This window comes from Opisthocomus hoazin, chromosome 27 (genome assembly GCF_030867145.1).
Source record: "Opisthocomus hoazin isolate bOpiHoa1 chromosome 27, bOpiHoa1.hap1, whole genome shotgun sequence".
NCBI lineage: Eukaryota > Metazoa > Chordata > Aves > Opisthocomiformes > Opisthocomidae > Opisthocomus > Opisthocomus hoazin.
This window is the reverse complement of record NC_134440.1, coordinates 9,632,975-9,656,439: the sequence shown is the minus strand read 5'-3', so window position 1 is coordinate 9,656,439 and position 23,465 is coordinate 9,632,975. Positions and strand designations below refer to the sequence as shown.

Below are 23,465 nucleotides of genomic sequence, written 5' to 3'. Positions count from 1 at the left end.
CCAGGCATTTATTCCTTCTGTTTACCCACGTGCAGCTGGGTGCCTTTACTCACTCACCGGGGAAGCAGCTCTGCCCCAGAGTCTGTGCAGGGACGCGCCCAAAGCAAAAGGTGTGAAAGAACAAAGAGCAAAATCCCAGAGAGCGCTGTGGCTCCCGAAGCGCTGCGCGGGCAGAGCCGAGGCGCCGGTTATCCCCACGCTCCCGAAGGCGCCCGCGTGCTGAGGACGCTCCGGATTCCCGGCGTTCTCTTCCCGCTCAGCCGCGAGCCCTCCGCGAGCAGCGCCGCTGCTTGGGGGTCAGAGAACGGAGACCACGGTCATTGCCGCGCGGCGCACCGTGCCAGCTCTGCGCGCTCTGGGAAGCGGTTTTGCGGTTTCTAGGATGTGTAGAAAGACAACAAGGTAGCGTGGAGCTGAACCATGCCAGCTGGGTCACCTCTTTTCCCAGCGTCCCAGAGCCTCCAGCTCTTGGGCTGGGGGTTTCAGAGCAGCCCTGCTTTGGTGAGAGCGAGGAAGAGGAGGAGGAGAGGCATTCATTACCCACAGAGAGCTACAGCTGAGGGACACAGGCTGCAAAGCCAGGTGACCATCTCAGTCAGGCCCCGGGCTGGCCTCGTGGCTCACACACATGCATTGATGGAACGCTGCAAGCTCGAGGTGCAACTGGGCACAACTCCTGGTCTCGCACGTCCTCAAACAGAGCCTGCAGCACAGCTTAGCTCCTGAGCCCTCCTCACGGCTTTGTTCAGCCTCTGCCCGACACAAGGAAAAACTGGGGACACCTCACGAAGAACAGGTATGAAATAAAGTAACTCAAGACAGCAGCACGGAGTGAACTTCAGCCTAGCATTTCTACAAGAAGAATCTCACAGGATCTCTAATACTGTCTGCAAAGACTTCAACACCACCAGAAACGAAGCAGGTCCCCTGAACTGCAACACCACGTGCTGGATCAGCCAAACCCACGCTGTCGCTGGCTTGCGAAGCAGAGGGAGCCCAGCACAATCTGCTCCTGCATTTGGAGAGAAACCGGACGCACAGCCAGGCCTGCAGACATCACGTCTTCACTCTGAAAAGCATCTCCAAGAGCACAACCCAGCCTCTTGCTCAGGTTTCCCCTCCCCGCTCGGCCGGTAGCTGCCGGCTCTCTGCCCTACGATGGCGGCGAGCGTGGTGGGATGGGAGAGGAGGCAGGAGTGTGCGGTGACGCCGGCCAGCGGCTACAAACAGCTCTCCATGAGCAACACGCGATACGCAGGGCTGACAGGCCAAGTCCCACGGCAAACTCTGCATCTGCTGGCTCCCAGCCCAGCAACCTTCTGCCAGGCCAGACGGCTCAAGCCCACAGATCTGTGCCCACCAAGCAGCGGGGCTCCTCCAGCCTCACCGGCGAGGCCAGGGACATTTCAGCGGGGCGGTTATTCCTACAAAGCACAGCAAAAGGGAAGTTAGAAGGTTTAGAGCAGTCAGGTACCGCTGGCTTTCCGTGCGAAGAGAAAAAGGCAGGTCTGATGAAGCAGAACCATCCCACTGATACTGCAACACCATTTAAGGATGGACCGGGCCAAGCTCTGAAGTTCTGGATGGGGCAACACTTCTCGGCTTCCTCTTCAGCGAAACAGATGCATCAGTGTTGCTGGAACTTCAACGCCAGCCATAAGGCAAAGGACGTTTGGAGACCATTCTCTTGGCAAGTCAAAGCAACCGAAAGCAGGAGCTCTAACAGGAGACATCAAGTAAGAGGCAGCATTCGCCACTTCTGCCCGTAATCCATTCCTTCTCTCTTTAGCAGAGCAGCTGCTGTTCAGGCACATCTTATCCCTCCCTCCCGCAGGCCATGGATTAAGATGTTTTTCACCCCACCTCACCCTTACAGATTAAGTTGTTTATCACCCCACCTCACAGGAAAACACGCATTTAAGTTTCATCTCTTCAGACACCGCAGAAACCCACCTCGTTCCTCCAGGTAACGGTCTGCTCTTCATGCTGGTCACTTCCAGCCCTCTTGCACTCCTTGCTCTCATTTTAGAAAAAAACATTCAAAATAAAACTTATCTTTGTGGTTTAAATCCCGGGCACTAGGGAAGCCATAGCATTTCTCCGAGACTGGTTATAAACGTTAAATCCCAATACTGTGTGGAAGCTCATGCAGTGCCTTGCTACCAACACAAAACCAGAGCTTGCACGGATGAAATGAAGTTCCTCCCAAACTACCACGTTCCTCGCAGCTGATGGCGTCCTGCCAAGCAGTCCACAACCAGCATTTCACCTCGGGAGGGTCTTCCGCTTCACACCAGCCTACACCGGCCCGCTCTGCATCTGGTACGCGATGGGCAACCCGGTTTGTTCTACCAAAGCGAACCAGAGAAGGCCACTGCTGCCTTTAACTGCAGCACAGCTGTCTTCTCTGACAAAGCACACAGCCTTTTTGCTTTGTTTTAAAGACAGAGCCACATTTCTCAGGACTTCGGGGCTCTCTGCAAGGGAGCTGCAGTGAAGATTGCGGTTATACGCCGGGAACGCACGGGGCGGGCGCGCGAAGCGGCCGCAGAAGCAACAGCGGTTTCAGGGTGCTCGCTCCTTCAGCTCCTCATTTTCTTTAATAAGCATTTTCTGGCATTACCAGTCTAGAAGCCTCCTTCTCAAAAGAGTGTCCTAGATAGTTAATCCACCAGTGACTCCTACTTAATATTGAAACGAAAACAAACATCCAGCCCTCTGAGACTAAGGTGGAGAAAGACTATGTCATCGTTCCTCTTCCACCAAAATTAATTTAAGCCTGAAGAGATGCCAGTTTGAGAGGAAGCGCCCTGGAATTAAGAAAAGCCAGTATGCAGATCAAAAGCTACAAAATGCAGCACAATAGCAGCCCCTAGAAAAACATAATGATCCTGTAACGTAGGTCAGCATTACAGCGGAAAAAACCAAAAAAGTAGTAAATTAAGCAAAGGCAACTGTTCGCCTTCCAGCTTTCAGTTCCGATCACTGAACACACAGTCCTTGCCAACACAACAACTATCCCACAACACGTGCTATTTAAACCCGCAAATAATCACCACCTGCTAGGCCAAACTGCAGCGCCTTGCCTTGGTGCTGGATTCCACCGAGGCAGGCGTTCGCCCCGTGAGCGAAGAGCACGTCCGTGACGCTGACACGTACACCTTCAAGGCGCTGTAATTTTCTGCTGCCTTTGTTCCAGCTTTGAAGTTGGGGACTATTTTACATCTCTATAGTTTGCATTTCTGCCAGCAAATTCTGCGCCGTTCTGCACGCTGCGCCCATCAACATGCGTCCAGACAGATGGCGAGAGCAGCACCGAACACGTACAGAAAGGAAAACTGTCACTTTACAGCTGACACCCATTTCAAAGTGACATTTAAAGAGCAGACGAGCGGTTTCAGGTATTACATCTGCCCTCTCGGCAGCGCGTAGGACTTCTGCTCGCATCACCCCTTCCTCCGGGCGTGGGGACCACACGCTGCAGAGCCGGCTGCACGGACAGAAACTGTGAAATCGAGAAATCTGAGAGAGAATCAAGTTTCACATCAGCATCTAAAGGGAGTGAGCGACTGCGCGAGGTGCCATCAGGCACGCGTTGAGGGAAGCAGCACTCAGCCAGGTGAGGACGTCAGCCAGCTGCCTCGCTTTGGAAAATGCAGCAATGGACAATTTTACCTTGAAAAATCCACCAAATTTGGTCCATCAGATGTGCAGAGAAACTACAGAAAGAAAACTAGCACAGCACCTTTGCCGGCAGCGGCTGCACCCTCCCCACGCTGGAGCCTCCGGTAATGTTTCGCTTGCGCTCCCGCCCAGCCAGGGCAAGCGCCGAGCGCGACAGCGAGCATTAACCCGGGCAGATTCTCCCTGTCTCTGTAGAGCTGTTAGCAACGTGCCAGCGCTCCCGCCTTGCGTCGGAGCCTTCCCTCTCCACACGCCAACCGGCACAGTAAATGCCAGCGGCGTCGCAGAGCTGCAGCTCCCACTGCGCGCCCAGCAGAGCGCCAGGCAGCCCGCGGGAAGGAACCAGGTCACTCAGCCAGCGCCCATGGGAGACTCCAGCTCATCGCCTTCATTCTGCTCTGTAAAATGGAAACTTGGGCTGCCAGGCCTTACGCCAAGCCTGCAGGTTTTTGTTCAATCCCTCAGACCCTCAGGGCCTCGAGTAAAATCAGCGGACATCAGAGAGGACGCTTGGCCGAAGCTGGGCTGCCAGGTTATGGGTGCTGGAGGGTGACCCGCTCCGGACAAAGCACTAACGAAACCGAGCAGGCTCCAGGAGCAGAAGACCAGCCGCGTCTCAGCTCAGCTGTTGTAACCTCCAAGATCTTACCGACCGTGTCCACACCGCAAGCGAGCGGTACCTACTGCTGTCGGTGCTCCCACTGCCGACGGGCACGTCGGTAAGATCGGATGTTTGAAGGGACAGCAGCGTGCCGCAAGCCTCGCAGTACTTCGGAGATGCGCCTTCAGCTTGGGAAGGATTTCACAAAATCTCTCAAAACTTGCCAGTTACACAAAAGTATTTCTCCAAACCCTTTGTGAGCTGTACGGATGCGCCAGCCAAAATTGCTCCTAATACTCAAGTTGCTCAAATCGGTGCAAAGTGACTTCTTACCTGTGCTCGCAGAGCCCCGAATGAAGAATGAAAATGCACATAAAGCCCTTCTAAGCCAAACTCTCATCACTGGAGGGCTGAAAGGACTAGCATGAGAAAGGTGCTTACACAGGCATTCACACGTAAGTGAAGCAGTACGGCACTGCTGCCCAATTTCAACCGGAGAAAAGAAGCAAGTAAATATCCAAGAGCTCAGGAGGATGCTGTTAACTTGTCCTTGAAACAGAATCAGTGCCACCCACAAGTCAGGAATGGCACCGTAAAAAAATACCTGGGAACCCCTTGAAGCCGTTCACTTCACGCACAGAACCAACGCTATCCTGCTGGACTGCGGGGGGTCCGGGGGTTACTCGGCGGGTGACACACCAGCACGAAGCCCGCGACGATCACCAAAGGCTGCGCAGGCAGCAAGCAGCACAGCGAAGGCTGTCCCGCCGCCCTGCAGCGCCCGTGCCTGGCACGCGCTCCCGTCTGCGGGGAGGGCAGGGGGGAGAACAGACGCAGATCACCCACGCTACCCCTGCCTTCAGTGTAAGCTAGCACCGCTTTTATTCCACCTCCTCACTCCTCCCCGTCCTACAAGGGGCTGAGCAAGCCCCCCCCCCGGCTCAGGCAGCTCACACGCAGGTGGGCTGCACCCAGCCCCAGCCAGGGAGGCAGAACACCAGGCGTGAACTCGCAAGAGACTGACCTGGCAACCGATGCTCTTACAATGGAAATGACGTGTGGTTTCCGTGTCGGTCCTCAGCTCCATGAGGCTGCGCCTCACCCATCTCCGTGGCCTTCAGCCACCGGAGAGCTGCGCCTTGACTGACCTGGGGTGACAGAACATCAAGCAGCAACTGGGAATGGCAAACTCCAAGCGGAAGAAAAGCAGAATTGAAAATTTAAACAACATCTTGCCAGGCAGCAGATGAAAGGGCAAAATAATCTTGGCTAATTCTACCCTTGCAGAATCAGAACATGGTCCCCAGCATAGTCTGACGCATCCAGGACACCCATGTGCAAGGGCAGCATCCCGACGGGACCAGAGCCGGAGTTACGCTAAGGACAGGCTGCCAGCACCAGCCCTGCCAAACGACTGCGTGAACTCAGCTACCCGGTCTCAAAAGCAGCAGATCTCTTTGCCTCCTACGGAAAAAACATGAAACAGCTGGGGAATTACTCTGAATTACTAAATTCAGAGAAACAGTAGGGACCCGGCTGGCTCCCAGCCCAGCACCCCCCTGGGAGCTCAGCGCTGGCTGAGGTCGAAGCGCTCCCAGATCTTCTGGAGGAGAAATTAGGAGGCATCTACCATGGTACAGGAACACAAGAGAATTTGAAGAGTCGGTAATCTGACTGAGCTTCATCAGAGAAAGCATGGCCAAGTTGAAACAAAGAGTTCTAACGACTCTGGTGACACGGACCCTCTGAGCCACCACGCCGCGTGCAAGAGCCTCGCTCAGCAACAGCCACTGCAGGCACCAGCGGGACCACTGCAAACCCAGAATGCAGCACCAGTAAAGGCTTAACGGGGCAGCCAGAGCACGAGGCAGAAGCCGAATTAAACACCATTCCCCTGCACGGCTGGGAGAGATTGAACGTTACACGCAGCAAAGCGAAAAGCAGACTTGGAGTCTGGCCGGTACCAGGCTCCCCTCCAGCCCACGCCCCTCACGGCGCCGTCCCAACAGCGCGCTGCTGCGTGTTAATGACTGCACACAAGGCCAAGCTGCCCTCGGCTCATAATCCGTTCATTCCCCCAACTTCAGGAGCCTGAGCTATTTCACACAGAACCAAGACAGGAGCTTGTGGCGTGTGGCGTTCCCAGGCTCACCTCATCTCAAGGCCCCTTCAGAGGCGGCAGCGTATCTGCCCAGGTGGGTCTTGTGACAAACCCCGGGCCGCGTCCCGCTTTCCTTCAGCAGATGAGCGAGTGCCTCGTGCTGCAGGAGCAGCTACCGGTGCGCTGCCAACCCCTGCACACGCAGCAGGCAGCTCTGCGACGGCGTGGACGCCAGAGGAGCCAACAGCTGGCTTCCAACTTCTCTTCTCTCCCTGGCAGTCTTCCCCACCCTCTCCAATAGCAATTTCTGCAAAGAGAACACGCAGAGTCTGCTAATTACAGAGGAGATGAGGGCTGTGCCCCCTCGATGAGTCTGCAAAGCGTTTCACACCCCTCGCACCAAACGCGAACCGTGCAGGAGTGACCGGACACGGCGAGGCCGCAGGACAGCTCTTCCAGCAGTCACGCGCCAGAGATGCAGCTGCAGAGCACACGCCACCTCCACGCCACCCAACAACGCTGCTGTTCTTCACACAGCAACCGCTCCAGCCAGTTCCCGTGTTACAGTAAAGAGAACCTTTCACGTGACACACCGACGCCCTAGTTGTACGTATTTGTGTTTTTTTAAGCGGGATTAGAGAAGAGCAGCGGTTCTGCTGTGTTCAAAGCAAGCTGGGAGAGAAGCAACGGGGCTAACTCGCACCGTGGAAGTCACACAGCCCGTCCCCGGAGCTGCGAGATGACGACACAAGTCGTGGTTAGCAGAGACCAGCGGCATCGGACGGGCCACGGACACTGCGGCAACGGAGCACGTCGAAGGCTCCAGATTTCAACACCGCCGCCGCACGTACTCTGACTCAGCCTGGGTTATTCGCCGCAAGCCAGTGCAAAAACCCACACGTAAGCTGGGGAAGCCACAAGAACACACGATGGAAGACGACGACGCTTAATTAGGGGTTGACAGCATTTTCTGCTTAAATATGTGGGTGAGAAGAGACAAAGTGACAAAAGCTGCTCCGATCACTTTTAGCTTTTTTAATTACAGAAAACCTTTCCCAGAAAGCCCTGAGGTTAACTCAGCTACAGCAACACTGAAAAACTCCAACAAACAAGCGCCAGGCTGCTTAGGAACAGAGTATTTCTAAGACCTACCTACAGAAGGAAGAACCCCAACATTACCTTGATATCGCTGGCTCTCGGGGGGCTGCTGGGAGAGGCCAGGCTCCCCTCCCAGCGACCCGGTCTGCTGGGCGGGTGGGCGAGTAACGCCAGGCTGCTCTGCCGAGGAGGCCAGGGCTGGCGAGGGTCGAGGCAGAACTCGCCCCACACAGGCCACCAGCTTGGTTTTTCTCCACAACCCTCGTCTTTCTTGCGCTTTTGTTGTTTCCTTTTGGCACTAAACAGCCTCTTGTTTCCCGTCCCTCGCAGTGCCTTGGTTTGCCTTCCTGCTGCGCCCCTGTCATCTCCCTGCAGCGAGGGCCTTGGTGCAGGGCATGGAGGGCAGCCTGGCGCAGGCAGGGGCTCGGCACGGCACAGCACGCGTTCCCACCCCAGCACCCCTCCCGTCCCAGGAAAACGCAAGCGGCTGCCCTCGTTTGTTGGAGGAGCACGGAGCGGTGCACCATCAGCAGGCAGCAAACGCAGAGCTGGTGCTTGTGCCAGCAATTCTGCCTTGCCAAAGACTTACAGAAAATGACAATATTTTGCTCCTTTGAGTTTCTGCACCAGCCCCAGATGAATTCAGAAATGGCAAAATACCAGACAGAGGCATTGCCCCGATAACAGCTACTTATTGGGAACCCACAGCAAACAACGAGGGCTTTGCACCTGCACAGGGCTTCAAAAACAGCCTCTGTGCAGCCCCACGGACGTGCTCACAGACATCCAGTCCAACGTGACTAAGAAATTCTGTTCTCGTGCTGCACAGGGCGCAACGTTTTCTGACCCGTACCCCAGTAACGCTTGCGGTTCCCATACGCACCGATGGGAACCGACCTCGTGCCGGTGAGGTCCCAGCGCACACGCCGGTACCGCGTCCATGGCGGGAGCGAGGCACCTGCCAGGCCTCTGTAGATTAATCCTGGTCTACAGGAATACGGCTGGCAGCCCAAAAATATGAACGGGAACAATAAAACGTGACCAAGACGCAAGCAGCCCGCGATGAGCACGCCCATGTCAGCGTATCGCGCCGCCGGGGCAGACCTATTTCTGGACACAAATGGCTGCGACTGAAAGCAAGAAAGCGAACGCTGGAATTCCTGCTGCTGCTTTTCAGGCTGCAAGCACCTTATATGGGAAAATCATATTTAATAAGATTGTGCATCTGGCGGGAGCCCATAATCGTCATGTCAGTGAATCAGTTCAATAATCGTTCCCGAATTACGCGCTGCTCACACCAAATCCACTCAGGCCGTCCCCCGAGGAGCCCTCTGGAGAGGCCCGGCGAGCTTCTCATGCAGGACACGGCGGCAGCAGCTTCGCCAGCCGCAGAGCCAGCAGCGCCGTAACGGGCTATTATATACAGGTCAATGCCAAACGCTAGTTAATGAAAATTAGATTAATCATTCTTCTTCCCGGGTTCTCGGGGATTCGCTCTCCAGCCTGTCCTGACACCGATACAGATCGCCCTGCCGCACAAATGCTGCCCGCCGCAGCTCCCGGGCCCCACCGCTCCAGCGTCCCTATTCCCAGCCGATTCACGTCTTCAAGGACAATTAATTTGCCAGAGCAGCCTGAATTCTATTTTCATTGCCTTCCTCCTTGCCTGCAGCTGAGCTCTGACTTATTGACTGTGAAGTAACAGCGGGGTCTTTAAAAGTTCAAGGCGCAGGGTGTTTTTCTGCCTGCTTTTGCCTAGCTGACTCCCTCTGTCATCATCTTCCCCAGCACCATTTCACGGGGAAGAGGCACGTGACGTCCAGCTAAGCTGTGAACCACAATCACGCCGGGGATAATGTTTACGTTTGACTTTTCCTCAAGCTGATAAGCTCTCTCCAGTTCCCCTCTCCATCATGTTGGTATGGATTGAACTGCTTGTGCCCCACGGGGTGGAATTCTTCGCTTATCTCTAATCTGCTCACTGAAAAAATTGCTTCCAGCAACCCTTCAAAAGTCACTTCACAGTTATCGCTGCAAAGAGGGAAGGGCTGCAGTACCGCTCTCCGTCTGTCGCAACCAAGGCTCTCCCGGTGCTGTCTGCAGGTGGCCTTACAGGTGCCGCCAGCACCCAGCACGCTCGGCTGGGGCCGGCATCTCCGCTTTGCTACCTCCAGCTCTGGGTGCAGCGAGACAGCTGGTGAACAAGAGCATAAATACCTGTTAAACCCTTCCAGCTCCCGAAAGCGGAGCAACTCAACCCTGAAGAACACGCTGGAGGCTTACACCCAGGCTCTAAGCCCTAAGTGACAGGCAGACTGCAACAGCAGACAGGAGACATGGAAATAAGTCGGACGTCAACTCCACTTCCCCAGCGCGCTGAGAATTTCCACCCTTGCAAGGAGACGGCGGGGAGCAGCTTTGCTCTCAGTTCCGTACCAACAGCTCGCCGGTAACTTGAGGGCCCTTGGAGAAAAGGGGGTTTCCAGGCCCTCGGTCTCTGGGCTGCACCTGGGCAGAGGGGCGGTGACGTGCCCTCTCCTCACCCAGCCGGTTCTGGGGTGGGGGGACCCCAGCCTGAAGGCGCCCGGTGCTCGCCTGTCAGCCCGCACGCACCTCGCGCTGCCGCACAGCGGGCCGACAGCTCTGCCCCCGCACCAAAGCCAGCCCGCCGCCCCTCACACCCCCTGCAGCCCCCGCCCAGGGCAAGAGGGTGCGAGTTTGGGGAGGAGGCACAGCACACTGACACCAGGCAGATTTTGAAACTCCCTTTTCAACCACAGGGGTTAAAAAACTTCCTAAAAACCTCAAAGCTGGGTTCTCGGAAATGGACAGACTGCGCCTGTGTGTTCACGCGTGCGCCCGGCTGCTGGCACTAAATGAGTTTTTCCCCCAAATCATACAGGAGACTTCCAAAAGCTCCCTTCAGAAGACCCTCCATGCCTCAGGCCAATCTCTGGTCAAGGTTTCCCTGACCTTCAGCCCCTCTCCTCCACCCAGTTTCAGCAGCAGACTGACCGGCTCCCCTCTCGATATTTACTGGGCGCATAGGGAAGGTCTTTGCTGACACGACTCACGGGCCGGATTAACCCCGCCATGCTCGTTTCGTAAGAGCGCAGCACGCGGCAAAGAGCCAGGGAGCAGACTGTGGCTACGCCAGCAATCCTTCACCAGTGGCACGAGCATTACGGCAAGCGGCACGGAGCACGGGTGGGTCAGGAGCGCTTCCCCACCTCAACCGCTGCCCCAACCAGCCGCGGAAGCACCAGCGCGGCGCACACCGAACTGGATTTGTTGCCATCAGTTTCGAAACAGCCAACAAAGCAGGATGGCGCTCAGCACAAACCCCCTCTGCTCCCAGCACGTCGCTCCGGCGTGCAGCATTCCCATCCGCTGCGACGAGGCCCGGGGAGCACACTGATGGCCCGACTCGAGCCTGGCAGCACAGCCCACCAAGAGCCACCTCCAGCCCTCCGGGCCTTGTTCTCTTCCAGAAAATACTCGTTAGGCATCATGCACGTTGTCCCCAGCCCTCCTGGGAGCTCCAGCTGCAAGGGCGGCTGAGGCCGAGCGACACCGTTTGGACACTAGCCAAGCGAGGAGTAAGCAACTTGACTCCAAAAATCAAAGCATCGGTGAGATTACTGGCTCCGTTTCATCTTTTTTACTACCAGTGTAAGGTAAGACGGCCTACAGGTTTGCAAGTTCAGATTTACTTGCAGAGGGAAGAAAAACCACGCGCTCCTTGCTTAAACCCCTCTGGAGCACCAGCCCCTGCAGACACCTTGTCTTGTCCTCAGCACCAATCCTCCACCCTCCCCAAACACCACAGGCGGCAGAGAAATCAGAAGGGTAAACAGCATTTCAGTTGTCCGGCGGCACGAGGTTCTCTCTTTCGCTCCCTCAGCGTCACACGGTGGAAGCCCACTGGCCTCACCACACCGTGCTGGAGAACGCTCCCGGAGAAGAGCCCCGCATGGCGGGGAACGTGGCCTCGGGCAAGGCGAGCCACACGCAGCCGGCCCCTCCATCCCCTCGGCGCGGAGTGGCCGAGCCAGGCGGCCGGGGACCGCTGAATCCCAGCACCCCGCCAAACACCTCCAGCCCCCCGGCGCGGCAGACGACGTCTCCGAAACAACCGCGGATTCTGCGGCCGTTTGTCGGCTTTAGGGAGATCTCGCGCTCCTCACGCCAGGCCCGAAGACAAGGAGGTCGCTGCCCGACCCCAGCCCCAGCTCGGAGCAGGCGTCAGGCCCAGACGGGCGGCTGGGAGGAACCTGCCGGCCCGGGAGCAGAGCGGGGCTGGGCACCCGCAGAGCTGCAGCCCCCGGCCGGGGGTCGGTAACGAGCCAGGAATGATGAGGGGGCCCGGGGGAGGCCGGGGCGCGCTCAGCCCCGTGCGCCGGACCCTGCCGCCCCGGGAGCCCCGGGCCCTTGGCTGACGCTGCCAGGCCTGGGCTCGCTCCCCGCTCCCCACAGCGGCCTTCACCGGGGGCCCGCGGCGAGAACCCCGCAGCGCAGCGGGACCCCCGCAGAGGAGGGGGGAGCACGGCCGCGGGTCCCGCCGGCCAGCCGGGCGCTGCTGGGGCGCGGGGCTGAGCCGCTCCCGGCGGGCAGAGGCCCCGGGGCGGGTGGGCCGCCCTCCCGCAGCCGCCGGGCCCCCAGCCGAGGGAGCCCCGCGCCCAGGGCGGAACCATTCCGGGTGCCGGGATGGGGGGGGGGGGCGGTGGGACGGAACATCGCGGTGCCCGGGGGCGGCACACTCCGGAGGGGGGGGGGGGGGGGCGCTGGGCAGAACCACTCCGAGCCCCCCTCCCGGCACAACGCTGGGGACCCGGCCGGGAGGTACCACTCAGCCCCTCTCAGGGGGTGCAGCTGGGCTGAACCACTCCGGGCCAGAGGGAGACGGGACACGGGGCCAGGCACTCCGGGGGCCCCAGCCGGGAGCGGCCCGGCGGGGGGACGGCGACGCGCGCGGGAACGCGCCCGGGGGTGCCGGCCGCCCGGTGCTCGCAGCGCGTTACCTCCGGCCGCGTCCAGGCCCCCCGCGCCGCCCTCCGGGGTGATGGCACCGGCACCCGCCACGGCCGAGCCTTCCGCCTCCTCGGGCACCTCCAGCTCCATGGCCGCGGGGCAGGGCAGGCCCGGGGCAGGGCAGGGCAGGCCCGTGCCCGCCGCCGCCGCCGCCGCGCTCCTCCCGGCTCCGGCCGCCGCCGCTGAGGAGACTGGGAACGGCGCGGACCATAGAGCGCGGGAGGCGCCGCGGCTAGACACGCCCCAGCGCTGCCGGCCGGAAGAGGCTGCGGCCTACACCGGAAGTAGAGCGGCCCGCTTCGGCCGCGATTAATCGTGACCCGAGGGCCGGCTGTCGCGATAGTCCTCGAGCTGCAGGACCGGGATCGGGATCGGGATCGGGATCGGGATCGGGATCGGGGCCGGGGCCGGGGCCAGGGCCGGGGCCGGGACCGCTCCCGGCTGGAAGGCGCGGGCAGAGGCACGGGGCCTGCGCACCAAGGAGCGGCAGGCCCCCATGGAGGGGGCGGGGCCTGGCGGTCGCTATGGCCGCGGGGGCGGGGCTCCGGCGGCGCGGGGCGGGGCGGGCGCGGTGCCCCGTGCGGGGCCGGCCTGACGCGGGACCCCGGTGCGGCGGGACCCCGGTCCCCATGGCCCCGTGCCGGGCCCCGCCGCGGCGGAGAACCCGCGGCCCCCCGCGGGACCGGGGCCCTCCCGCTGCCGGGCGCCGCCTCCCCTCCCCCTGTCCCGCCGCCGCTCCCCGGCCCCACCTGGCGGCCCCGGGCCCGGGGGGGCGCCCCGGGGTGCGGGGCAGCGCCGGCCGGCCCCGCCGGTTCTCCCAGGCCGGCCCCTCCGCGCCGGCCTGCCCCGGCCCCGGGGGCCGAACGGGGTAGGGGCGGCCCCGGCCGGGAGGGCACCTCGGCTTCCCCTCGCCCGCGTCCCGGTGCGGGTGCGGGGCCATGGCCCCGGCGCCGGGCTGGCGGCTGGTGGCCGGGGGCGTCGGCCGGAGCTGGTCCCCCCACGACAGTGGGGCCCGACCCCCGGAGGGCCGAGGCGTGGAGCTGGTGGCCGTCACTGCCCCGACGGGACCCCGCGGAGAGAGGGACGGCGCTGGGCTGGGGCGCAGGTGGGGAAGGGGGAGAGGGGACGGCGGCTGTCAGCGGGGTCACCTCGCCCCGGAGTGGGAGCCCCAGGCTGGCCGCCATCCCTGTCCCCTCTTGGGACACTGGGTGAAGCCTCTCGGTCCCCCTGGAGCTCCCGAGCCGGGCTGCTGGGGGGGTTGGGGGTACGGGGCAGTGGGGGTCACGCAGAGACCCCCCACCTCCCTGGAGAGGGCCAGGCTGGGGGGGAAGGAGCCCCCTCCCCAGGCACCGCCACCCCCAGTGCCCTGCGAGCCTGTCCCTGCTCACGGCTGGGTGGAGGGCGAGCGGAGGCAGCTGAGCCACTGGCACAGTGGGGGGCACAGCCCCCCGTGACCCCTGCGGTGCCCGGGAAGCTGCCCCGGGACCCCCTTCCCCCTCCTTCCGCCCCGCAGGCAGCAGCTGGGCCACAAAGGGTTACGCAAGGCACCCAGGAGTGACACCGCTGCCACCAGCCCGGGAGCTCAGCTCCTTCCTGGTCGGATCCCAGGCTCGGTGAGTGCCTAACGCCGTTCCCCCGGGATCTGCGGCCCCGCTTCCCGGCTGGCGACGGGCACCCAGCCGTGCTTTCGGCTGGAGAACCAGCCACGCTTTGTCCCTCGCTGGGTGGCTCCAGGACCCGGTGACTCTCCTGGGGTCCTGCCCCGCTGGCAGGAAGATCCCGGGGGGGGGGGGGGGTCCTGGACCCCGGCGCCGCAGCCCCACGCCCCGAGGGCGGCAGGACCTGCCTGCGTCCGACGGATTCACACCCCGGCTGGGTCAGAGCTTCCAGAGCCCCTGTTCCAGGCGCGGGGGCTCAGGATCGGCCCCTTGCCCTGTGGGTGGGGCTGGGCTGGGGGAGCTCCTGGGGGGATCCAGGACTGCGGTCCCACATGGCCGGGACCAGACAGGGGACGAGCGGTTTTGCAGCACCGGCCAACACCAGGGACCCCGCAGGGATCCCGGCGAGGCATCGGGGTCCCGGATTGAGGACCCCGGTCAGTGAGGGGGTTGGGAAACAGGGTGTGGGTGCTGGGGCTGGCCGTGGGGCAAGGCTGGGGTGGGCAGGGTGCGTCGCTCTCCGATGAATAATGTCCCCAGCCATTGCTGTCCCCGCGGTGGGCATTGCCGGCGGTGTCACCCGGGGCTGGGCACGGCCCCGCATCGGGGACGCTGCAGTGGGACGAGCTGCCCCGGTGCAGCCCGGGCTCCGCTTGGCATTGAAACCCCTGGGAGACGCCGGCCACGGCGCGTGCGTGGGGCAGAGCCGGGCGCGTGGGGCTCCCCGTGGTGCCGGTGCCCAGCGCCGGGCTGGGCCGCGGGCAGCTCTGCCCAGGTACTGCCTCTCCCGGCGGGGCACGGCGGGCGCCGGCTGGTTTCTGTCGGGAACCGGCCGAGCCGGCTCCTCCGGCTGCCGGCCTTGGCCTTTGGCTCGGGGCAGGCCCGACGCCGGGTCCCGGGGGGAGACGGGGGACAGGGCCGGGGCTCGGCGGCACCGCGGGCACTGCCTGCGCTGGCTGGCGAGGCGGGAGCTGCCGCCGTCCCCGCGCTGTCCCCTCGCCCCAGACCGCTGCTGCCGTGGGACGCCCCGGTGACGGGACAGCGGTGGGAGCCGGCTGGGGACAGCGAGGGGCTGCGGTGGCAGCAGCGGGGTTGGCTCTGGCGCAGCGGACGAGCCGTCACCCCGGGGAGGGGGTGCTCTGGCTGCCCCACGGTCGGGGTCGCTTGGCGCTGTGGCTCACACCGTGTCACTCCTGGGTGTCCCAGGAGCCCGTAGGCACTGACCGGCTGGCTGGGACGGGACCTGCCAGTTCAGCTCGCTGATCCCAGCCCCACCGCCATGCTGGGGTCTCCCGTTTGTTACCGGTTCTACCGGCACCGGGGGAGGGTCGCGGGTGCCACCACACCGGGGTCCTGCCCAGCCCCAGCCACCCCCCGGGCACGTGTCGAGCACTGGTGGGTGGGTGCTCGGGCTGGTTTCGATGGCTCGTGACGCAGAGTGGAATCCCGGACTCTGCCCTCGGCGCTCGCCGGCTTGCAGCCCGCCCAGCTGCGGCGGTTTCTGCGGCCCGGGTGCAGGATTATGCCGTCCCTCGTCCCGGCGGCGAGTCCTGGTCCCCGGTGGGTGCCCGGGCAGCGTGGGGGCTCTGTCCCTGCACCCTCGTGGTCCCCAGTGCCTGCGGCTCAGCTTTGCTTCTGCTCTTCGTTGCAGCCCGATGTGGGATTGAGGAAGGGGCCGGTGGCTGCACAGAGGAGCCGGAGCCGGTCTGCACCGCCGGCATCCAGGCAGGGGCTGCTGCACCGGCCGGCCGGCACCAGCCCCCTCCCTCGGTTGTGTTGGTGGGTGCCCACCATGGAGGAGATGGTGATCTGGGAGCAGCACACGGTGACGCTGAGCAAAGTGAGCACGGCACAGGGTGGCTGCAGGAGGGGACGGGGTCCGTGGGGCCGGCGCTGCCTGACCCCCCTCTGTCCGTCCCGGCTAGGACGCTCACCGAGGCTTTGGCTTCGCCGTCTCCGGAGGTCGGGACCGTCCCAACAGGGTGACCGGGGACACAGCGGTGGTCGTTTCGGATGTGGTGTCCGGGGGACCGGCGGTGGGCCGGCTCCAGTGAGTGCATGGGGATGTGGGGACATGGAGGGGGGGATCCTCGATGCCAGCAGGGACAGGAAGGGCAGTGAGTCACTCCTGCTGGGACAGGGCCAGCGCTGCTGCTGCCACCCTGCCCGGCCAGGACGGGCTTCCCGTGGGGCAACGGCTGCCCTCGCCTCCCGCCAGCTCCCCCGGCCGGGGGCTGCGCCTGGGGCAGAGCCATGGCTGCGTTTTCCCTCCCAGGAGGAAGGATCACATCGTGATGGTGAACGGCCTCTCCATGGAGAACGTCTCGTCCTCCTTCGCCATCCAGACGCTGAAAACCTGTGGCAAGACCGCCAACATCGTGAGTGTGCCTCGCGGTGGGACGGGGGCCAGCGTTGCGCACGGGACCGCACTGTGCCTGTCCCCATCCCAGCTCCCCTGTCCCACACAACCCGTGGTTCCCGTCTGGGGCTTGGAAATTGCGGTAGAAACATCTCCTGGCAGAGACAGCTGCACTCACCATCCTCTCCTTCTCATTTTCCACCTGCAGACACTGAAAAGATCGAAGAAAGTCCACCTCCCCGCGAGCAAGAGCAGCCCCGCGTCCCCTGCCGCCCCCCGGCGCTGTGACTTGGACGAGGACTGTGGGCTGCACGGTGCCGATCCAGCCCTGCACCGCTCCCGGGACGACCTGGACCACAGCCAGGGCTATGACGGGGACTCGTCCAGCGAGAGGAGCTCGGGCCACCACCGGGACGACCGCCGGCACCACAGGTCGGTGGCCCGGAGCCGGCGACGAAGCCAGGACAGCAGCCACTGGAGGCAGAGCCCTGGCAGTGGCTCTGATCGGAGGGGCTACAGCCGGCACCGCTCTGCCAACGGCTTTGGCCACGGAGAGGACACCAACGGGCTGGCCCTGGTGTCGGGCTTCAAGCGGCTGCCACGCCAGGACGTCCTGGCGAAGCCCATCACGTCGGTCCTGGTGAAGCAGAAGCAGGATGAAGGTGAGGCCCCCCTGCTCCCTCTGTCCCTGGGCCTTCTTGTCTCGTTCGTGGCCGTGTGTCCCCTGGGAGGAGGCGATGGCAGGGCTGGTGCCAGGGTCTGCAGCGGCGAGAGGCCCGTGCGTGCCGTGCTGGGTGCACCGAACCCGCCTGGCCTCAGCCCAGGGTTGCAGAACGCAGATTTGGGGCTTGCTACGGTCCCAAGGGGAGCCAGGACGGGCTGTGGGGATGTGGGGAGGGGGGACCTCGAGGGGGTCCAGCATCTGCCTGGCTCTGGCACTGCCGTGGGCTCTCTCTGGTGCAGAGTACGGCCTGAAGCTGGGAAGTCAGCTCTTCATCAAGCACATAGTGGAGAGCGGGCTGGCGGCGAAGGGCGGCTGCTTGCAGGAGGGAGATCTCATCCTGAAGGTACGGGGCCCACGGGGCGCACCGCGCTGCTGGGGATCCCCCCCACCCCTGCGGGTCCCCTGGCTGGTGTCACTGCAGGGGACGAGCCGAGGGCTGGCTGCGAGGGGTGGCAGCTCGGCTGCAGGCAGCTCCCCAGCCGTTCCTGGGGTCACGTGCGGGCTCTGGGGACCAGCTCCCGGTGATGCCCGGCTGGCTGGGTGAGGCAGCCCTGCGGCGCTCAGCCGGGGACGGTGGCTCGTCCCGCTGCCACGGCAGGATCGCATCCGTCTCACTGTCCCCACGGCGCGTGGTGCCTTGCCGCCGCGCATGTCCCCGCCATGACAGCGGTCGGCCCGGGGAGCTCAGGTGTTGGGGCTGTGTCAGGTGAAACGATGCTTCAGGTGTTTGAGGAGGAGGAGGGAGATGCTTCGTTTGCACACGTGGGCCAGCCAGCGCCATGGCTGCTGGGAGCCAAGGCCAAAGCCACGCCAGGGCAAACGGGAGGGATTTCATCCCAGCAATCCAGTGGGAAAAGCTGCTGCACCTCGGGGAGATCGCAGCCCCACGGCGCGCTTGGGGCCTGGCTCCCCAGCACCGCTCTGGCGCGTGGAAGGACAGCGCTGGGCCAAGGTCAAAGTAAAGCTGAGCTTCAGGCAGCGTCTGAGCGGGTCTCTGCAGCCCCGGCCTCGCGGCAGGGAACCCTGCAGCTAAGGGTGGGACTTCATTAGCATCGCTAAATTGTTTCCTCTGTGCAGGATGAGGCCCCACAGGGAGGCAGCCGGGAATGGGGATGCAGCCCCAGCCGGGCGAAGCCGTGGGAGCTGGGCCGGGCTGGAGGGGCTGCGGAGGGACCCGAGGGCGGCAGTCGGAGCGTCCCGTTGGCGTGGGGCTTTCCCCGGAGCCAGTGCCCTGAGGCCTCCCGCTCTGCCCCCTCCAGATCAACGGGGTGGCCAGCGAGGACATGTCCCTGGCTGACACCCAGCAGCTCATCGAGCGGACGGAGGGGACCCTCACCCTGCTCGTCCTCCGGGACCACCGGCAGTTCCTGGTCAACATCCGCGACGTAGAAGACAGCCAGAGCGACAGCTCCCGGATGGACGGTGAGGGGACACGGTGACGGGGCCAGCGGCCAAATACGCAGCGCAGGGACTGGGCAGTCCCTAACGCATCTCCCCTCCTGTCGCTGCAGATATCTCTGACATCGACTCTGAACTGTCCCATCCGCCGTCCCCTGAGGCCTCTCCACAACCTCCGGCTGCTGCCAGGACGGGCTCGCCACCGTAAGCCCCACTCTGTCCCCGTCTGCCCAGCCCCTCTTTCCCCCGTCGGGTCTCCCCGTCTTCTCTGCCTGTCTGGAGGGGCTGGTTCTCCTCCGCCCTGGGGCCGGGTCACCCGGGAGGTGGGACTGCCGTTTTGTCCCCAGCTTGCTCCGCCGCCCCCTTGGCATCGCCTGCCCGTGCCCGTCCAGCGCCTGCCTCTGCGACCGGCCTAAATCTGCCCCAACTTTGTTCCAGGGAGAGGAGCCGACCGAACAGGGCCCCTGCGGCCGACGCGCTCGTGGACGACGCTCGGGGCCCTGGTGAGCGCGCTCAGATCAGGCCACGCGAGCCAAGGGCGCTGCGTGGGCTCTGGGTTGCTGCGTCTCCGTGGTCGGAACCCCCCGGCAGAGCTGCGCCGGGTCTCCCGGTGCCTCGGCTGCCCCGGCAGCGGCGCAGCCACCGCCACCGCCTGGACCAGGCCTCCTTCCCTGCAGACCTGCTGGAAGCCGCGGAGGGGGACGGCAGCCCCAGTCCTCACGCCAGCCCCGCTGCGCGAGCTGCCCGCCAGGACGGGTGCGTCGGTGGGAGGCTGGGGGACACGGGGAGCTGCGGGCACAGGGCCGGTGACCCTCGGTGCTGTCCCTGGCGTGTCACCACTGGGCTGACCGCGCCATCCCTGTGGCAGGTACAGCGCCGACTCCAGGGTTGTGCGCTTCGTGAAGGCGAAGAGCGTTGGGCTGCGGCTGGCCGGCGGGAACGACGTGGGCATCTTCGTGTCGAGCGTGCAGGAGGGGAGCCCGGCCGACAGCCAGGGCGTCCGGGAAGGGGACCAGATCCTGCAGGTACCCGGGGCCGGGAGCAGCTCCGAATGCTGCGGCTGGCCCCGTCCCTCTGGGTCTGCCCCTCCCCGGGGTTTGGATTTCTCCTGCTGGGCACCGTTTCAGGTCAGCGCTGGTGCCCGTGGGCCGTAGCCAGCAGGCTGGCTCCGTGGGCACTGCCCGAGGGGACGGTCCTGTTGCCGGCACCCTGCTAACACCCAGCGGGGTCCAGGCACCCCCCCGGCCAGCCCAGAGGCCCTCCCCAGGGTTAACAGGGGTTGTGGCGGGTACGTGGGTGACAGGGACCTGTTCCCTCTCCCACCCTGCCCTGGGCACTGCCGTCCCTGGGACCCCCACGGGCACCCATGCCCTCCGTCCCGCTGGCACGGCCGTGTCCGAGCGCTTTTCCACGGCAGGTGAACGACACCAGTTTCCAGAACCTGACCCGCGAGGAGGCCTTGGAGTATCTCATGAGGCTGCCGCCGGGCAAGGACGTCACGCTGCGGACCCAGAGCAAGCAGGACAGTGAGTGACAACCAGACTCAGCCTGGGCTCGTGCCTCTCCATCCTCTGTCTCTTCTGGGCACGCATCAGAGCTGCTGGACTTTCCATGGCCTGTTCTGCCCCCGCGGGGTGGTCCTTCATCCCCACAGCCCCCTCCTCCTCCTGCAGAGAGGTGATGGGAGGGCACCAGGCCACCCTGGCCCCGTTTGTGCCTCTGCATCCGCGAGCGCGGGGGCTTTGCGGCACCATGGCTCGGCCTGTGCGCTGGGGGTCAGGTCCTGCTGTCCCCAGCACGCCCGAGAGAGCCGCAGCAGGAAAAGGTGTCCCCACTGCCCTCCATAGCAGCAAGGGCTGCTGTGGGGGCCCCCGGCCAGCCCAGCTCCTTCCCAAACCCCTCCAGCACCTTCCTCTCCAGCATCTTCCTCCTCAGCCCCCCTGATGGTCCCTCTCACCCTGCGCTCCAGTTTACAGGAAGGTGATCTCGTCCAGCGTGGGGGACTCCTTCTACATCCGGACACACTTTGACTTCGAGAAGGACACACCGTCGGGGCTCAGCTTCGTCCGGGGGGACGTCTTCCACGTGCTGGACACCATGTACCGGGGCAGGCTGGGGAGCTGGCTGGCTGCGCGCGTGGGCAGGGACCTGCAGGAGCAGGACAAGGGCATCATCCCCAACCAGAGCAGGTAGGGATGGAGCTGGGAATGGCCCCGGGATGAGCAGAGCCGGGGGATGGCTCTGCAGTGAGATGGGGACGTGGGTGGTGGGCCCAGTAAGAGGCCGGGCAAGGGCTGGTGGAGCAGCAGCGGGAAACGTGAGCTGGTGAAACCCCTTCTCAGGGGTGATGGGGCAGTTGATGCTCTGGTTGGCCAGGGTCCCACAGCCTCATGTGGCCATGCCACCGAGTGGGGATGCCGGCTTCTCCTGCCCCGCTCCGTGGAGCCCGGAGAGACAAAGCAGGGGGTAAGTCCGGAGGCTCCAGGTCCTGAGCCCTTTCCCCTCCCAGGGCCGAGCAGATCGCCAGCCTGGAGTCGGTGCTGAAAACCACGTCTGGTGCCAACCCCTCCGGGGCACGAGCCGAGTTCTGGAAGCTGCGGGGCCTGCGGGGAGTCAAGAAGATGCTGCGGAAGAGCCGGGAGGACCTGTCGGCCCTGACGAAGCAGGGCCGCTACCCGCCGTACGAGAGGGTGGTCCTAAAGGAAGGTGGGTACCAGGGCTGCGTCCCCATCGCCCAGACCCACCTAGGGGACGCTGGCCCCAGGGCTGCCCTGCTGCGGGTGCTAGCGGGCTCCGCTCTCCTGGGAGGAGCGGGGCGAGCCGCAGGCCCCCGGGCACCTCGAGGAGCGGGGCCGGACGCCTGGGTGCTGCGAGCTCTGCCCTCGCCCCCAGCCGCCCTGAGCCGGGCTGTCTTCTCCCCGCAGCCAGCTTCAAGCGGCCGGTGGTGATCCTGGGCCCCATCGCAGATATCGCCATGCAGAAGCTGAGCACGGAGCTGCCCGAGCTGTTCGAGATTGCCCGTAAGTGCCATCCCTGCTGGGAGAAATCGTATCCGGCAGCCGGACCCTCGGTGTCCGGGACCTGTGGGAGCTCTTCACTGCGGCCCTGTCCCGATCCTGCCTCACTGCCCCCTCCCCGTGACACCCCAACGCCTCCCGGGACTTGTTCACCCTGTCCCTGTGCGTCACGATGCCAGCCAGGGCCCAGGCGTGCCCCCCCTGAGGGACACAGCCCCGGGGCCCGGCATGGCCAGACCCAGCCTGGGGCTGCCGGAGATGCCCCCTCTCCCCCTGCCCCTCTCATGCCACGTCCCCGTGTCCTGCAGCGAGCGTGCCCCGAGACGGGGCATCCTCCAAGGTCATCAAGTTGGACTCGGTGCGGCAGATCGCGGAGAAGGTGAGAGACCGTCCCTGCGTCCTCGGAGCCGTCCCTGTCCCCGTCCCCAGCGGGGCTGACGGCCGTGCCCCGTCCCAGGACAAGCACGCCCTGTTGGACATCACGCCCTCAGCCGTGGAGCGCCTCAACTACGTGCAGTACTACCCGGTGGTGGTGTTCTGCCAGCCCGAGAGCCGGCAGGGCATCAAGGCCATGCGCCAGTGGCTGGCGCCCGACTCCAGGAAGAGCTCCCGGCGCCTCTACGCCCAGGCCAGCAAGATGAAGAAGTACTGCAGCCACCTCTTCACCGCCACCGTCAGCCTCAGCAGCGACGCCTGGTACGAGGCGATCAAGGACATCATCCGGACGCAGCAGAGCCAGCCTGTCTGGATGGCAGCGGAGCAGGTACGGGGCACGGGTCCCTGCGGCACAGCTCGGGCTGCGCCGGGGCGACGCGCCCGTCCCAGGGTGCCAGGTCTCCGCCATCCCCACCCCGCAGGCAGATGTGTCACTGGAGGACAGCCTGGACCTGCTGGACCCGCCCAGCGCGGCGGCCTCGGGCTACCTGACCTGCGACAGCCACGCCAACAGCGACTACGACGACACGGACGGCGAGGCGGGCGCCTACACCGACGGCGAGGCAGAGGACGCCTACGACCAGCCCGGGCTGGCCCGCTCCTCCGAGCCAGCGCAGACGTCCCCGAGCCAGGGCCTGAGCGAGCAGGTAGGGCCCCCCATACTGGGCCGAGGGGCTGGCGGGGCAGAGGGGGGTGGCATGGGGGCCAATTCCTGTCCCCTATGGCGCAGGCAGGGTGTCACCTCTAGCTGCTGCAGGGTCCGGCTGCGCATCCGTGCCCAGCTGTGGTTCTCCACGGGGAAGGCAGCCCAGCCCCAGGCTGGGGCGCAGATCCTGCCCCTGCCCCTGCCCCCTCCATCTCCGGTCTCTCGCAGGCACCCGAGCAGCGGTGGCAAGGCCAGCGGGGCCAGCGCTACGACAGCATCAGGTACCCCGCGCCGCAGGGCCAGCTCAGGGCTGGGGAAGGGCCCGCGGGGCCGTCGGTGCCGGCTCTGCCTGGCGGGACCCTGCCGAGCTGGGGGCTGGCTCTGTCACCCGTCACCACCCCGGCTTCTTGTCCCCCAGGGACTACGAGCACGACGCGGTGAGGAAGAGGTTCACACGAGCCAGGGATGACTCGGACGAGGAGGAAGGCTACGAGTGGGGCCCAGCTACAGATGTGTAGCGGCACCGCCGGCCACTGTCCCCTCGGGCCAGCCCCGCCACAGCCCCCCGCCACCGGCTCCACGGGACAGTCCAGGCAGTGCCACGCAGCACCCCATGGCCCGGCTGGGCGCAATCCTGCTGCACCCTGCACCACCCCGCTCCTTCCCCGCACTGGCCACGGCCTCTGCTGCTGGAATAAAAGGGATGTTTTGAT

At 64.2% G+C, this 23,465-nt stretch overlaps 2 protein-coding genes across 3 annotated transcripts in view; one reads left to right on the top strand and one right to left on the bottom strand.

Annotated features, from left to right (window-relative positions):
- The window catches only part of LOC142364509 (uncharacterized), a 27,029-nt gene extending 13,574 nt beyond the window's left edge, over positions 1-13,455 (bottom strand). The window contains exons 1-3 of the mRNA XM_075444113.1: positions 13,320-13,455; positions 12,793-12,984; positions 12,506-12,706 (exon numbers count right to left, since the gene is read on the bottom strand). Of these exons, the coding sequence (XP_075300228.1) occupies positions 12,506-12,706; positions 12,793-12,984; positions 13,320-13,455 (529 nt within the window). The remainder of the gene's footprint in view (positions 1-12,505; positions 12,707-12,792; positions 12,985-13,319) is intronic.
- On the top strand, positions 13,396-23,465 carry TJP3 (tight junction protein 3). 2 transcript variants are annotated; one of them, XM_075444457.1, is made up of 21 exons: positions 13,396-13,620; positions 14,029-14,128; positions 15,825-16,013; positions 16,099-16,223; positions 16,449-16,551; positions 16,741-17,194; positions 17,496-17,599; positions 18,516-18,678; positions 18,768-18,858; positions 19,093-19,157; positions 19,332-19,410; positions 19,523-19,679; positions 20,072-20,180; positions 20,624-20,843; positions 21,164-21,360; positions 21,579-21,674; positions 21,980-22,050; positions 22,129-22,434; positions 22,529-22,753; positions 22,981-23,033; positions 23,171-23,465. In XM_075444457.1, the coding sequence occupies exons 1-21, from the start codon at positions 13,454-13,456 to the stop codon at positions 23,268-23,270; spliced, it is 3,174 nt and encodes a 1,057-aa protein (XP_075300572.1). In that variant the 5' UTR covers positions 13,396-13,453; the 3' UTR covers positions 23,271-23,465. The 2 variants fall into 2 exon arrangements, with proteins under 2 accessions (XP_075300572.1, XP_075300573.1); XM_075444458.1 differs by lacking the exons at positions 13,396-13,620; positions 14,029-14,128 and adding an exon at positions 15,676-15,733.

Excerpts from the sequence above, each read along its gene's own strand:
- TJP3 (XM_075444457.1), top strand. The coding sequence starts at position 13,454 with ATGGCCCCGGCGCCGGGCTGGCGGCTGGTGGCCGGGGGCGTCGGCCGG. Across the intron at positions 21,361-21,578 it reads GAGGGTGGTCCTAAAGGAAG|CCAGCTTCAAGCGGCCGGTG; the intron begins GTGGGTACCAGG and ends TTCTCCCCGCAG. Across the intron at positions 22,754-22,980 it reads GCCAGGGCCTGAGCGAGCAG|GCACCCGAGCAGCGGTGGCA; the intron begins GTAGGGCCCCCC and ends GGTCTCTCGCAG.